The sequence below is a fragment of the Dendrobates tinctorius genome, unplaced genomic scaffold, assembly GCF_039654945.1.
Source record: "Dendrobates tinctorius isolate UK_male_01 unplaced genomic scaffold, ASM3965494v1 ptg000214l, whole genome shotgun sequence".
NCBI classification, from domain to species: Eukaryota; Metazoa; Chordata; class Amphibia; order Anura; family Dendrobatidae; genus Dendrobates; species Dendrobates tinctorius.
The window spans coordinates 10,861,958-10,875,941 of record NW_027361881.1 but is presented as its reverse complement, the minus strand read 5'-3'; the positions used below and the strand labels follow the sequence as shown (position 1 = coordinate 10,875,941).

At 49.3% G+C, this 13,984-nt stretch overlaps 1 protein-coding gene across 1 annotated transcript in view; it reads left to right on the top strand.

The window, feature by feature from the left end:
• The window catches only part of LOC141058679 (ninjurin-2-like), a 61,335-nt gene extending 47,389 nt beyond the window's left edge, over nt 1–13,946 (top strand). Inside the window, exon 4 of the mRNA XM_073554861.1 lies at nt 12,967–13,946. Within this exon, the coding sequence (XP_073410962.1) occupies nt 12,967–13,114 (148 nt within the window). The 3' untranslated portion in view covers nt 13,115–13,946. The remainder of the gene's footprint in view (nt 1–12,966) is intronic.
• The last annotated feature ends 38 nt before the right edge of the window (nt 13,947–13,984 follow it).

The window sequence follows — 13,984 nt, the reverse complement described above, 5'->3', positions numbered from 1 at the left end:
CATCTCAAGCAGTGTATGACCTTTCTTACATCTCCGGCAGTGTGAGACCTTTCCTCCATCTCCGGCAGTGTGAGACCTTTCCTCCATCTCCGGCAGTGTGAGACCTTTCCTCCATCTCCAGCAGTGTGAGACCTTTCCTCCATCTCCGGCACAAAGACCTTTCCTCCATCTCTGCCAGTGTGAGACCTTTTCTTCCATCTCTGCCAGTGTGAGACCTTTTCTTCCATCTCCGGCAGTGCGAGACCTTTCCTCCATCTCCGCCAATGTGAGATCTTTTCATCCATCTCTGGAAGTGTGAGATCTTTCCTCCATCTCCGGCAGTGTGAGACCTTTCCTCCATCTCCGGCACTGTGAGACCTTTCCTACATCTCCGGCAGTGTAAGACCTTTCCTACATCTCCGGCAGTGCGAGCCCTTTCCTCCATCTCAAGCAGTGTATGACCTTTCCTATATCTCCGGCAGTGCGAGCCCTTTCCTCCATCTCAAGCAGTGTATGACCTGTTGTGAGTTCATTTTCCCCTTCATTACTGAGGCCCGAGGAACTCCCTCTTCTGGTGAAGAAAGGTAGTGAGCCTGATTGTCAAACACCTGGGGCTGATGATGATGATTGGCTGAGTGGAGTTAATGACTGGATATAAGGCTGCTGACGCCCTTGTGGCCTGCGGGTGATTTCTCTGTGGACTTCTAGGAAACCAGTCTGATTCCTGCTCATCTAAAGCTAAGATTTCTGCTTTGCTTTTTTGCATTAGTGTTTTGTTTTCCTTGCTTTTCTGGATTCTGCCATTCCCTGCTGGGGTGAGCTGAATCTCCTTTTGCCTGTTGCTCTGTCTTCAGAATATTCCTGAGTACTGACATAGCTTTTTTGAAGCCTAGCGTCTTCAGGGCCTTTTTTACTGTCAGTTTGTTGGCTCTTATTTTCATAGGGTTTTTCACGGATTGCAGACAGCAGCCTTCCTGTCCTTTCCTATCTAAGCTAGCGCGGGCCCCATCTTTGCTCAGTCTATCTTTCTGTCTGTGTTTTGTTCTTTCTTCTTGCTTCACCGTCATTATATGTGGGGGGCTGCCTTTTACTTTGGGGTCTACTCTGGGGCAGTTTAGATTTCCCTTTCTGTCTTTAGGCTATGTAGTTCTCCGGCTGTGATCGAGGGGCCTAGGGCATCGTAGGAGCCCCCCACGGCTACTGCTAGTTGTGTTGATAGGTTCAGGGGTCTGCAATCCGATAGCTGCCAACTTCTCTGGTTTTCTGGACTTAGCTAGCATTTCTATTTTTGCCTCCTACGGTGACTCAATCATAACAATGACCTTTCCTCCATCTCTGGTAGTGTGAGACCTTTCCTCCATCTCCGGCAGTGTGAGACCTTTTCTCCATCTCCGGCACTGTGAGACCTTTCCTCCATCTCCGGCAGTGTGAGACCTTTCCTACATCTCCGGCAGTGTAAGACCTTTCCTACATCTCCGGCAGTGTAAGACCTTTCCTACATCTCCGGCAGTGCGAGCCCTTTCCTCCATCTCAAGCAGTGTATGACCTTTCCTCCATCTCTGGTAGTGTGAGACCTTTCCTCCATCTCTGGTAGTGTGAGACCTTTCCTCCATCTCCGGCAGTGTGAGACCTTTCCTCCATCTCCGGCAGTGTGAGACCTTTCCTCCATTTCCGCCAGTGTGAGACCTTTCCTCCATCTCCGCCAGTGTGAGACCTTTCCTCCATCTCCGCCAGTGTGAGACCTTTCCTCCATCTCCGCCAGTGTGAGACCTTTCCTCCATCTCCGCCAGTGTGAGACCTTTCCTCCGGTTTGGATGCTGTTCTTTTTTCTTATTTGAGTTTCTTTTGTCCAATTGGGTCTATGGACTTTGAACGTGCATTCTAATATTTTTCCTGATGTGCTGTTGGCTGCTGGTATTTTGTGGAGTTCCCCCATCTCAGGCAGTATGAGACCTTTCCACCATCTCCGCCAGTGTGAGACCTTTCCTCCATCTCCGCCAGTGTGAGACCTTTTCTTCCATCTCTTGATGTGTGAGACCTTTCCTCCATTTCTAGCAGTGTGAGACCTTTCCTCCATCTCAAGCAGTGTATGACCTTTCCTCCATCTCTGGTAGTGTGAGACCTTTCCTACATCTCTGGCAGTGTAAGACCTTTCCTACATCTCCAGCAGTGCGAGCCCTTTCCTCCATCTCAAGCAGTGCGAGACCTTTCCTCCATCTCCGGCAGTGTGAGACCTTTCCTCCATCTCCGGCAGTGTGAGACCTTTCCTCCATCTCCGGCAGTGTGAGACCTTTCCTCCATCTCCGGCAGTGTGAGACCTTTCCTCTATCTCTGGCAGTGTGAGACCTTTCCTCCATCTCCGGCAGTGTGAGACCTTTCCTCCATCTCCGGCAGTGTGAGACCTTTCCTCCATCTCTGGTAGTGTGAGACCTTTCCTCCAAATCCGGCAGTGTGAGACCTTTCCTCCATCTCCGGCAGTGTGAGACCTTTCCTCCATCTCCGGCAGTGTGAGACCTTTCCTCCATCTCCGGCAGTGTGAGACCTTTCCTCCATCTCCGGCAGTGTGAGACCTTTCCTCCATCTCCGGCAGTGTGAGACCTTTCCTCCATCTCCGGCAGTGTGAGACCTTTCCTCCATCTCTGGTAGTGTGAGACCTTTCCTCCAACTCCGGCAGTGTGAGACCTTTCCTCCATCTCCGGCAGTGTGAGACCTTTCCTCCAACTCCGGCAGTGTGAGACCTTTCCTACATCTCCGGCAGTGTGAGACCTTTCCTACATCTCCTGCAGTGTCAGACCTTTCCTACATCTCCGGCAGTGTCAGACCTTTCCTACATCTCCGGCAGTGTGAGACCTTTCCTCCATCTCCTGCAGTGTCAGACCTTTCCTACATCTCCGGCAGTGTGAGACCTTTTCTACATCTCCGGCAGTGTCAGACCTTTCCTCCATCTCCGGCAGTGTCAGACCTTTCCTCCATCTCCGGCAGTGTCAGACCTTTCCTCCATCTCTGGTAGTGTGAGACCTTTCCTACATCTCTGGCAGTGTAAGACCTTTCCTACATCTCCAGCAGTGCGAGCCCTTTCCTCCATATCAAGCAGTGCGAGCCCTTTCCTCCATCTCAAGCAGTGTGAGACCTTTCCTCCAACTCCGGCAGTGTGAGACCTTTCCTCCATCTCCGGCAGTGTGAGACCTTTCCTCCATCTCTGGTAGTGTTAGACCTTTCCTCCAACTCCGGCAGTGTGAGACCTTTCCTCCATCTCCGGCAGTGTGAGACCTTTCCTCCATCTCCGGCAGTGTGAGACCTTTCCTACATCTCCGGCAGTGTGAGACCTTTCCTACATCTCCGGCAGTGTGAGACCTTTCCTCCATCTCCTGCAGTGTCAGACCTTTCCTACATCTCCGGCAGTGTGAGACCTTTTCTACATCTCCGGCAGTGTCAGACCTTTCCTCCATCTCCGGCAGTGTCAGACCTTTCCTCCATCTCCGGCAGTGTCAGACCTTTCCTCCATCTCTGGTAGTGTGAGACCTTTCCTACATCTCTGGCAGTGTAAGACCTTTCCTACATCTCCAGCAGTGCAAGCCCTTTCCTCCATCTCAAGCAGTGCGAGCCCTTTCCTCCATCTCAAGCAGTGTGAGACCTTTCCTCCAACTCCGGCAGTGTGAGACCTTTCCTCCATCTCCGGCAGTGTGAGACCTTTCCTCCATCTCTGGTAGTGTTAGACCTTTCCTCCAACTCCGGCAGTGTGAGACCTTTCCTCCATCTCCGGCAGTGTGAGACCTTTCCTCCATCTCCGGCAGTGTGAGACCTTTCCTACATCTCCGGCAGTGTCAGACCTTTCCTACATCTCCGGCAGTGTGAGACCTTTTCTACATCTCCGGCAGTGTCAGACCTTTCCTCCATCTCCGGCAGTGTGAGACCTTTCCTCCAACTCCGGCAGTGCGAGCCCTTTCCTCCATCTCTGGTAGTGTGAGACCTTTCCTCCAACTCCGGCAGTGTGAGACCTTTCCTACATCTCCGGCAGTGTGAGACCTTTCCTCCATCTCTGGCAGTGAGAGACCTTTCCTCCATCTCTGGCAGTGTTAGATCTGTCCTCCATCGCTGGCAGTGTGAGACCTTTCTTCCTCCTCCTCCTTCAGTTTGAGACCTTTCCTCCATCTCCGGCAGTGTGAGACCTTTCCTCCATCTCTGGCAGTGTTAGATCTGTCCTCCATCGCTGGCAGTGTGAGACCTTTTCTTCCATCTCCGGCAGTGTGAGACCTTTCTTCCTCCTCCTCCTTCAGTTTGAGACCTTTCCTCCTTCCTGACTTTCCCATTCCTCAGATCGGCCGCATCATTGTCTTCTGGTGACTTGTTCTACTATTATTAGTGCACCAGTCGACCCTGAGGAGTCCGGAGTGGCCCCAGCTCCCGTCACACCGGATCTCTGACTCCTGACGTGTGAATGTGTCAGTAATAATATCCATTCTCTATAATAACAGACAGCGCGGGAATATCCCCCCCCACTCGCCGCCACATTAGGCACCATCATACAGAACAGACAGATCTGTGCGACGCCTGATAGAAATGCATTGGCTTTTCCGCTAAGGAGCCTCTGACGGATCAGCCCTGACAATTTCTTAGTAATTGTTTATTTATTCATTAACTTATGCTGCGGCGTTTGGCATCGTACAGAGGGGACCATCTCGCCATGGAAAACCGAGCGGCTGGACAGATGGCGTCCGACAGCAGAGAACGGGCGGCAATTAAAAGGAGATTCACTGTAGAAACATCATTATGTATATACTGACACCACACCCTCCGTGTCCTCCGCCATCGCCCCGTGCCGTCTTCTACCAGTGAGGGCTACAAATACTCATGGAGAGGGGTTAATAGAGCGGGTCCCCCTTTCTGGGGGACCCTGCGTCTCCATGAAAGAATTTTAATAGGAAATATGTAATATTTCACTTCCCCTGTGGAGGCGCTGCAGGGAAAAAGAAAACCTCCTGCCAGGATAGTTCATAGATCGCAGGTGATCTGTGCAGAGATCCATGCTGCAAGTGATTGAAGGGGACCCTTCTAAGACAAACCTGGTGGGCTGCAGACACTATACTGTAAGGTTATGTTCACACGTTGCATTTTTGCCGCGTTTTTTTGTGCTGGCGAGACCAGCTCTCTTCACAGTAAAGAAGATGCTTACAGAAGGCAGGTTTTACTGCATTTTTGCTGAGGTTTTTTTTTTGCTGCTTTTTTGTATGTTGTGCATGCTGATAAAGTTTAGTGCATTAAACCTGACACCTGAGCTTTGTTGCTGCATTTTTTCACTTACTCATTACTTTCTATGGGTGAAAAAAAAACGCTGCAGAAATGCTGAAAGACGTGACAGGCTGCAGTTTTCCAATTCAGTCAGGAAAAAAACAACATGTGCATGAGATTTCTGAGACCTCACAGCTTCTGCCTATACTGTAAAACGCAGCTGAAAATTTGAATAAAAAACGCAACGTTTGAACACAGTCTTATTGGAGCTTATATTAACTTTTTAATAAGAATTGTCCACTTGAAAAAAATCAAATATAATAAAAAAAATGTACAAAAAAGTATATATACATACCGTCTATCCTTGTCACTACTAATTAAAGGAAACCATGACGAGCGTCTCCCTGCGCATGCACACTGAATCTGGATGCATGTACCCAGCTTTATTGACTGTGTGCACATGCGCCAGAGCCGCTGCGAGTCACGGGCTGTGTGACTGCGCTTGTCAGTGTGCATGTGCGGGGAGCCGCTTGACATTGCGCAAGTGCGGGGAGCTACTCAACAATATGCAAGTGCGGGGAGACGCTCGACATTGTACAAGTGCGGGGAGCCACTCGACACTGCGCAATCACGAGGAGCTACTCGACACTGCGCAATCACGAGGAGCTACTCGACACTGCGCAAGCACGGGGAGCTACTCGACACTGCGCAAGCACGGGGAGCTACTCGACACTGCGCAAGCGCGGGGAGCTACTCGACATTGTACAAGCGCGGGGAGCTACTCGACATTGTGCAAGTGCGGGGAGCCACTCGACACTGCGCATGTGCGGGGAGCCACTCGACACTGCGCATGTGCGGGGAGCCACTCGACACTGCGCATGTGCGGGGAGCCACTCGACACTGCGCATGTGCGGGGAGCTACTCGACACTGCGCATGTGCGGGGAGCTACTCGACACTGCGCATGTGCGGGGAGCTACTCGACACTGCGCATGTGCGGGGAGCTACTCGACACTGCGCATGTGCGGGGAGCTACTCGACACTGCGCATGTGCGGGGAGCTACTCGACACTGCGCATGTGCGGGGAGCTACTCGACACTGCGCATGTGCGGGGAGCTACTCGACACTGCGCATGTGCGGGGAGCTACTCGACACTGCGCATGTGCGGGGAGCTACTCGACACTGTGCAAGCGCGGGGAGCTACTCGACATTATGTAAGTGCGGGGAGCTACTCGACACTGCGCATGCGTGGGGAGCTACTCGACATTGTGCAAGTGCAGGGAGCCACTCGACACTGCGCAAGCACGGGGAGCTACTTGACACTGCGCATGCACGGGGAGCTACTCAACACTGCGCATGTACGGGGAGCTACTCAACACTGCGCATGCACAGGGAGCTACTCGACATTGTGCATGTGCGGGGAGCTACTTGACATTGTGCAAGCGCAGGGAGCCACTCGACCGACATTGTGCAAGCACGGGGAGCTACTCGACACTGCGCATGCCATAGGAGATACTCGACACTGTGCAAGCGTGGGGAGATACTCGACATTATTTAAGTGCGGGGAGCTACTCGACATTGTGCAAGCGCGGGGAGCCGCACGACAATGCGAAAGCACGAGGAGCCGCTTGACACTGCGCAAGCACAGGAAGCAACTCGACATTGCGCAAGGAGCTGCTAAACATGTCTGCTGGTATCCCGGTGTCTATTCATCTGTGTCATCTCCTCTGTCTGTGATTATCTGCAAGATCCCCGCGGACGACGAGCACATTGGAGTAACCTGTGGCTCACACGAACGATATATGTAACATTTATTTAATAACTTGTCGCTGTACTCTCATCTCAAAGCAGAAATAAGGATCGTCGCCGCCGGCTGATGAAGGGGTTAATCGTGGGACCCAGGGGCTCTGCTCCGCCATCATAAGAACCATTTATGAAGCCGAGAAGCGTCTGACTGGTCATCTCATTTACATATAATTCGTCCAGTAGAAAACTTAATGAGAGTAATTTGCATAAATAAATGTGGGTCTAAGACGCAGGCGGTGGCAGTGGCCCTCCCGGACAAGACCTGTCCTGATTAGTTATGTCAGTAGTGTGCAGCCACGAGAGCGGCCATAATGAATATTCTTATGCCACTGACTAGTAAGAACTAGTATAGAAATCTGAAAACGGAGCCCAACTCCCATCGGAGCCTCAGGGATGAGGATACTACTTCCCATATAACGCCTGGATTGGGAGGATCTCCAACCCACACAGCGCCCCTAGAGGAAGAACGGAGCGCTGCACCAACACTCACTACATTCTGGACCCATTCATTGTGCTTGAGTCGCTTCTTAAAGGAATTGTCTAGTTAATAAAATATATACTTAAAGGGGTTGTCCAGTTCTATTAGTACCAGATGTCCCAAATAATAAAAAAATGAAAATAAATATTTAACTCATCTGCCTTTCCCTCTTAGTACTAGGTTTAGGGTTCAAGACTTCTCTTCCGGTCGGAACATCATGTGACATCTGCAGCCAATGATACATCCTTCGCTGATTGGCTGCAGTGGTCACATGATGTCCCCACTGGAAGAGAAGACTCGGGGACCGGCATACGCAACAGAATTAACAGATGAACATGGTTTCTTTTTTTTCACCATGCTGGGATGTTTGGAACAAAAAAAAGTGACAACCCCTTTAATTTATACAACTTTTTAACAAACTTTGAAAATGCCACAACCTTAGGAGATCGGCTCCAGTTCTGAGATTTAGTGACTCCGCTTCTTGTTTTTCGATTGAAACAAAACAGAGTGTCCTGTGTCGGCACGTGACCCAAGAAATGTCTAACGGGGCTGGCCGGCTGCTCATCTCTATAGCGAAGTCATCCTCTATATAACAGGTGATACATAGAGGAGGGGGCTGGCCGGCTGCTCATCTCTATAGCTAAGTCATGCTCTTTATAACAGGTGATACATAGAGGAGGGGGCTGGCCGGCTGCTCATCTCTATAGCGAAGTTATCCTCTTTATAACAGGCGATACATAGAGGAGGGGGCTGGCCGGCTGCTCACCTCTATAGCTAAGTCATCCTCTTTATAACAGGTGATACATAGAGGAGGGGGCTGGCCGGCTGCTCCTCTCAATAGCTAAGTCATGCTCTTTATAACAGGTGATACATAGAAGAGGGGGCTGGCCGGCTGCTCATCTCTATAGCGAAGTCATCCTCTTTATAACAGGTGATACATAGAGGAGGGGGCTGGCCAGCTGCTCACCTCAATAGCTAACTCATGCTCTTTATAACAGGTGATACATAGAGGAGGGGGCTGGCCGGCTGCTCATCTCAATAGCTAAGTCATGCTCTTTATAAGAGGTGATACATAGATAGAGGAGGGGGCTGGCTGGCTGCTCATCTCAATAGCTAGTCATGCTCTTTATAACAGGTGATACATAGATAGAGGAGGGGGCTGGCCGGCTGCTCATCTCAATAGCTAGTCATGCTCTTTATAACAGGTGATACATAGATAGAGGAGGGGGCTGGCCAGCTGCTCATCTCAATAGCCAAGTCATGCTCTTTATAACAGGTGATACATAGAGGAGGGGGCTGGCCAGCTGCTTATCTCAATAGCTAAGTCATCCTCTTTATAACAGGTGATACATAGAGGAGGGGACTGGCCAGCTGCTCATCTCAATAGCCAAGTCATCCTCATTATAACAGGTGATACATAGAGGAGGGGGCTGGCCGGCTGCTCATCTCAATAGCTAGGTCATCCTCATTATAACAGGTGATACATAGAGGAGGGGGTTGGCCGGCTGCTCATCTCAATAGCTAAGTCATCCTCTTTATAACAGGTGATACATACAGGAAGGGGCTGGCCGGCTGCTCATCTCAATAGCCAAGTCATCCTCTTTAAAACAGGTGATATAAAGAGGAGTGGGCTGGCCGGCTGCTCATCTCAATAGCTAAGTCATCCTCTTTATAACAGGTGATACATAGAGGAAGGGGCTGGCCGGCTGCTCATCTCAATAGCTAAGTCATCCTCTTTATAGCAGGTGATACAGAGATAGAGGAGGGGGCTGGCCGGCTGCTTATCTCAATAGCTAAGTCATCCTCTTAAAAACAGGTGATACATAGAGGAGGGGGCTGGCCGGCTGCTCATCTCAATAGCTAAGTCATGCTCTTTATAACAGGTGATACATACAGGAAGGGGCTGGCCGGCTGCTCATCTCAATAGCCAAGTCATCCTCTTTAAAACAGGTGATACATAGAGGAGGGGGCTGGCCGGCTGCTCATCTCAATAGCTAAGTCATCCTCTTTAAAACAGGTGATACATAGAGGAGGGGGCTGGCCGGCTGCTCATCTCAATAGCTAAGTCATCCTCTTTATAACAGGTGATACATAGAGGAGGGGGCTGGCCGGCTGCTCATCTCAATAGCTAAGTCATCCTCTTTATAACAGGTGATACATAGAGGAGGGGGCTGGCCGGCTGCTCATCTCAATAGCTAAGTCATCCTCTTTATAACAGGTGATACATAGAGGAAGGGGCTGGCCGGCTGCTCATCTCAATAGCTAAGTCATCCTCTTTATAGCAGGTGATACAGAGATAGAGGAGGGGGCTGGCCGGCTGCTTATCTCAATAGCTAAGTCATCCTCTTAAAAACAGGTGATACATAGAGGAGGGGGCTGGCCGGCTGCTCATCTCAATAGCTAAGTCATCCTCTTTATAACAGGTGATACATAGAGGAGGGGGCTGGCCGGCTGCTCATCTCAATAGCTAAGTCATCCTCTTTATAACAGGTGATACATAGAGGAGGGGGCTGGCCGGCTGCTCATCTCAATAGCTAAGTCATCCTCTTTATAACAGGTGATACATAGAGGAAGGGGCTGGCCGGCTGCTCATCTCAATAGCTAAGTCATCCTCTTTATAGCAGGTGATACAGAGATAGAGGAGGGGGCTGGCCGGCTGCTTATCTCAATAGCTAAGTCATCCTCTTAAAAACAGGTGATACATAGAGGAGGGGGCTGGCCGGCTGCTCATCTCAATAGCTAAGTCATCCTCTTTATAACAGGTGATACATAGAGGAGGGGGCTGGCCGGCTGCTCATCTCAATAGCTAAGTCATCCTCTTTATAACAGGTGATACATAGAGGAGGGGGCTGGCCGGCTGCTCATCTCAATAGCTAAGTCATCCTCTTTATAGCAGGTGATACATAGAGGAGGGGGCTGGCCGGCTGCTCATCTCAATAGCTAAGTCATCCTCTTTAAAACAGGTGATACATACAGGAAGGGGCTGGCCGGCTGCTCATCTCAATAGCTAAGTCATCCTCTTTATAGCAGGTGATACATAGAGGAGGGGGCTGGCCGGCTGCTCATCTCAATAGCTAAGTCATCCTCTTTATAGCAGGTGATACATAGAGGAGGGGGCTGGCCGGCTGCTCATCTCAATAGCTAAGTCATCCTCTTTATAACAGGTGATACATAGAGGAGGGGGCTGGCCGGCTGCTCATCTCAATAGCTAAGTCATCCTCTTTATAACAGGTGATACATAGAGGAGGGGGCTGGCCGGCTGCTCATCTCAATAGCTAAGTCATCCTCTTTATAGCAGGTGATACATAGAGGAGGGGGCTGGCCGGCTGCTCATCTCAATAGCTAAGTCATCCTCTTTAAAACAGGTGATACATACAGGAAGGGGCTGGCCGGCTGCTCATCTCAATAGCTAAGTCATCCTCTTTATAGCAGGTGATACATAGAGGAGGGGGCTGGCCGGCTGCTCATCTCAATAGCTAAGTCATCCTCTTTATAACAGGTGATACATAGAGGAAGGGGCTTACACATCCAGCAATGAGCCCACACAATACGATGCAAGTCCTGGATCTGTACGTGTATATCTTACTCTAACGTACTAGCACAATTGCACAGATCGGATCACAACCCCCGTGTCCTCGCCTGGCATTATAATCAGCGCTCCCTTTTAAATCAGCCGGCGATCTCTCCAGCCCACCCATCTGTGCACAAGCCCGAGATCCGTAATGGCCGGTAATACGAAGCCTTTGGAGGCCTGAATCCTCTGCGTTCTAGAATAATCCGGGGTGGCGGCGAGACCCTGACTCGATGAAGCTCTCATTAATCATTACTTAAAGGGATTCAACAAGTGGATACGGTCACTTTGCTAACAAAGAATTAAGTCTGAATCTCGAAGCAAATGGGCGCGCGCGTCCTCCCAGCGGGGCGCCACAGTCTGCCCGACGTTAACAGCCGCCAGATTTACAGATACTTAGAAATATTTAGTAGATTTCTTCGAACAGCGAATGGAAAGCTTGCCAAAGAAAAGATTAGACTGGGGGAAGATTTGCTGCGCCAGGACGGGGCTTCTCTCATTATTATTTGCAGTCGGGGAGAAAGGTAAAATCCAAAGTGATAAAATATTTGTATATAAAGGTCCTTATCACCGAGCAATGGACAATTAGATAAAATATCCCCGGAAGAGTAATGGCCGCCTCTTAGTATCCGGACTATCGGCCCCAATAACATTGACAAGTAATTATCCAGTCCCGACCTTCTCTCCGGCACGAGACGATACATTTGTTTGCAATGGGACATCTCGCCGTCGTATATCAGGATAATGGTTTAATTCATTGACCGTCCGGGGTGGATTAGAAAGGATAAAGCCTCGGACGTCAGGATAAATCTCTTGGTTTCTTTTTTTTTTTACTTTTTCTTCCTTTTCCCCTTTTAATAAGTGTTTGTGAACTCACGATCAGACTGTAAATCAGTTTTATACTGTAGACAATAAAATATGAAATACACTTTAATATGGATCGGATGATCGGCAAGGTTCGGGTCATGCCTCTCGTTGTTTATCGTCACAGCACCATTCATCCAGTAGTGGCCATTCCTGGTACTGCAGCAGAGCTGGATCTCTGTTGCTTTTTTTCCTGGAGTCTAACTCTCAATCAAATTGTATCTTGAGTGTAAATCATCAATATTAAATCTCAAAAATAATTGTAAGGTAATAAAAAAAAAATAGATGCATGCGATTGGTGCATTTTAATGGTTCACAATGGCAATTAAGGCCTCATTCACACGTCCAATTTTCACGAACTTCTCCACGTATGAGAAAATTGGATGAAACTCGTCCTTGCGCTATAAAATCTGATATGTGAATGAGGCCTTATGCTGTACATACTGATTACAGAGCGGGGCTGAGCTGCAGTACCGCACATCACCTGTGCTCAAGATTGGCGCTGTTTTGGGGGGAAAGGAACAGACTCTTCTTTATTAACATCATACAATTAAAGGGTTTTCCCATGATATAATGTGATATTGCTAAGATATGTTCTCACCTTATGACTGGGGCTGACGGAGGCTTCTTTGCAGTTTCCCAGTACAGTGGTGCCCACAGATAAAATGATATATCTCCCCTAGGGGTCGCTGTCCCCAGACCTTGACCTAACCCCAATATAGCACATTCCCGTAGGGTTCTCCCACTGGCTCCTATCATGTCCATATACGTCCCCTTGGGTGGTCTCAGCCCAATGTCGAATACAGGTGATGTTCCCTACGATTCCCCTTTTCTTCTGGTCTTTAGATGCTTTCTAAACCTCTACAGAAAATGGAAAATAAACTAATTTATCTCCCGAACTGCTAAACTGCCAACTTTTAGGCTTGATGGTTTGCAGGCCCGTCTCGGGGGGCTACGTTATCATTACAATTAGAGGCTAGAGCGAGTTGTGTGCCGGCGCGTTGCCTTTGATCATTGATCTGCCTTCATTTCCTCTCGTAGAGTCCACCTGCTGAATAACATTGTGACCGGGCTAATCTTAATTATCACAGCTGTCAATGTGTTCATCACTGCCTTCTGGTTCTCTCCTCTTCACTCGACCCCTGAGGACCACCACTTTCTCACTGTAGAAGCGGCTGACGAGTGTTAACAGGATCCGTGTAACCTTCTGCAAAGACTGAAGTGTTTGCCGGATACAAATACATGGCTCGAGAAGCCATCTGAGAAGGCGGAGGATTACCGGTTCTCCAGTCGGTGTCGAATTAACAAGTCGTCGGTGGAGATAAGACTTTTATCCACCTGTGGTTGCTACAATGGAAGACGCTAAAAGTATCAAGTTATATAGATACAAGACCCAGGACTGATACAAAAGACCTTTCCGAATATTGACTCATTATTACACCCAACCTCGTCTGGATGGGGAAATCGAGGATCCCACGTTGGGCGGAATCCTTGAAGCACCAAACTTGGTCCTCCTGGGGTTGGCTACTTTTGGGGGGTTTTGGTAATCCTTGGTGCACCGGACCTTAACTTTGCCCAGCTGGCTCTCTACTGACTAACTAAGCTTGTACTTGGCCCTCCTGGGGTTGGCTACTTTTTGGGGTTTTTGGTAGTCCTTGGTGCATCGGACCTTAACTTTGGCCAGCTGGCTCTCTACTGACTAACTAAGCTTGTACTTGGTCCTCCTGGGGTTGGCTACTTTTTGGGTTTTTGGTAATCCTTGGTGCACCGGACCTTAACTTTGGCCAGCTGGCTCTCTACTGACTAACTATGCTTGTACTTGGTCCTCCTGGGGTTGGCTACTTTTTGGGGTTTTTGGTAATCCTTGGTGCACAGAACCTTAACTTTGCCCAGCTGGCTCTTTACTGGTTAACTAAGCTTGTACTTGGTCCTCCTGGGGTTGGCTACTTTTTTAGGTTCCCCACCATGACCATATTAGAAATATCGTGGAAATCTGCATTTGTGTAGATCATTAAAATCATTCCAACAAACTCTTGTCTAATTGTTTTTTATCTATCTC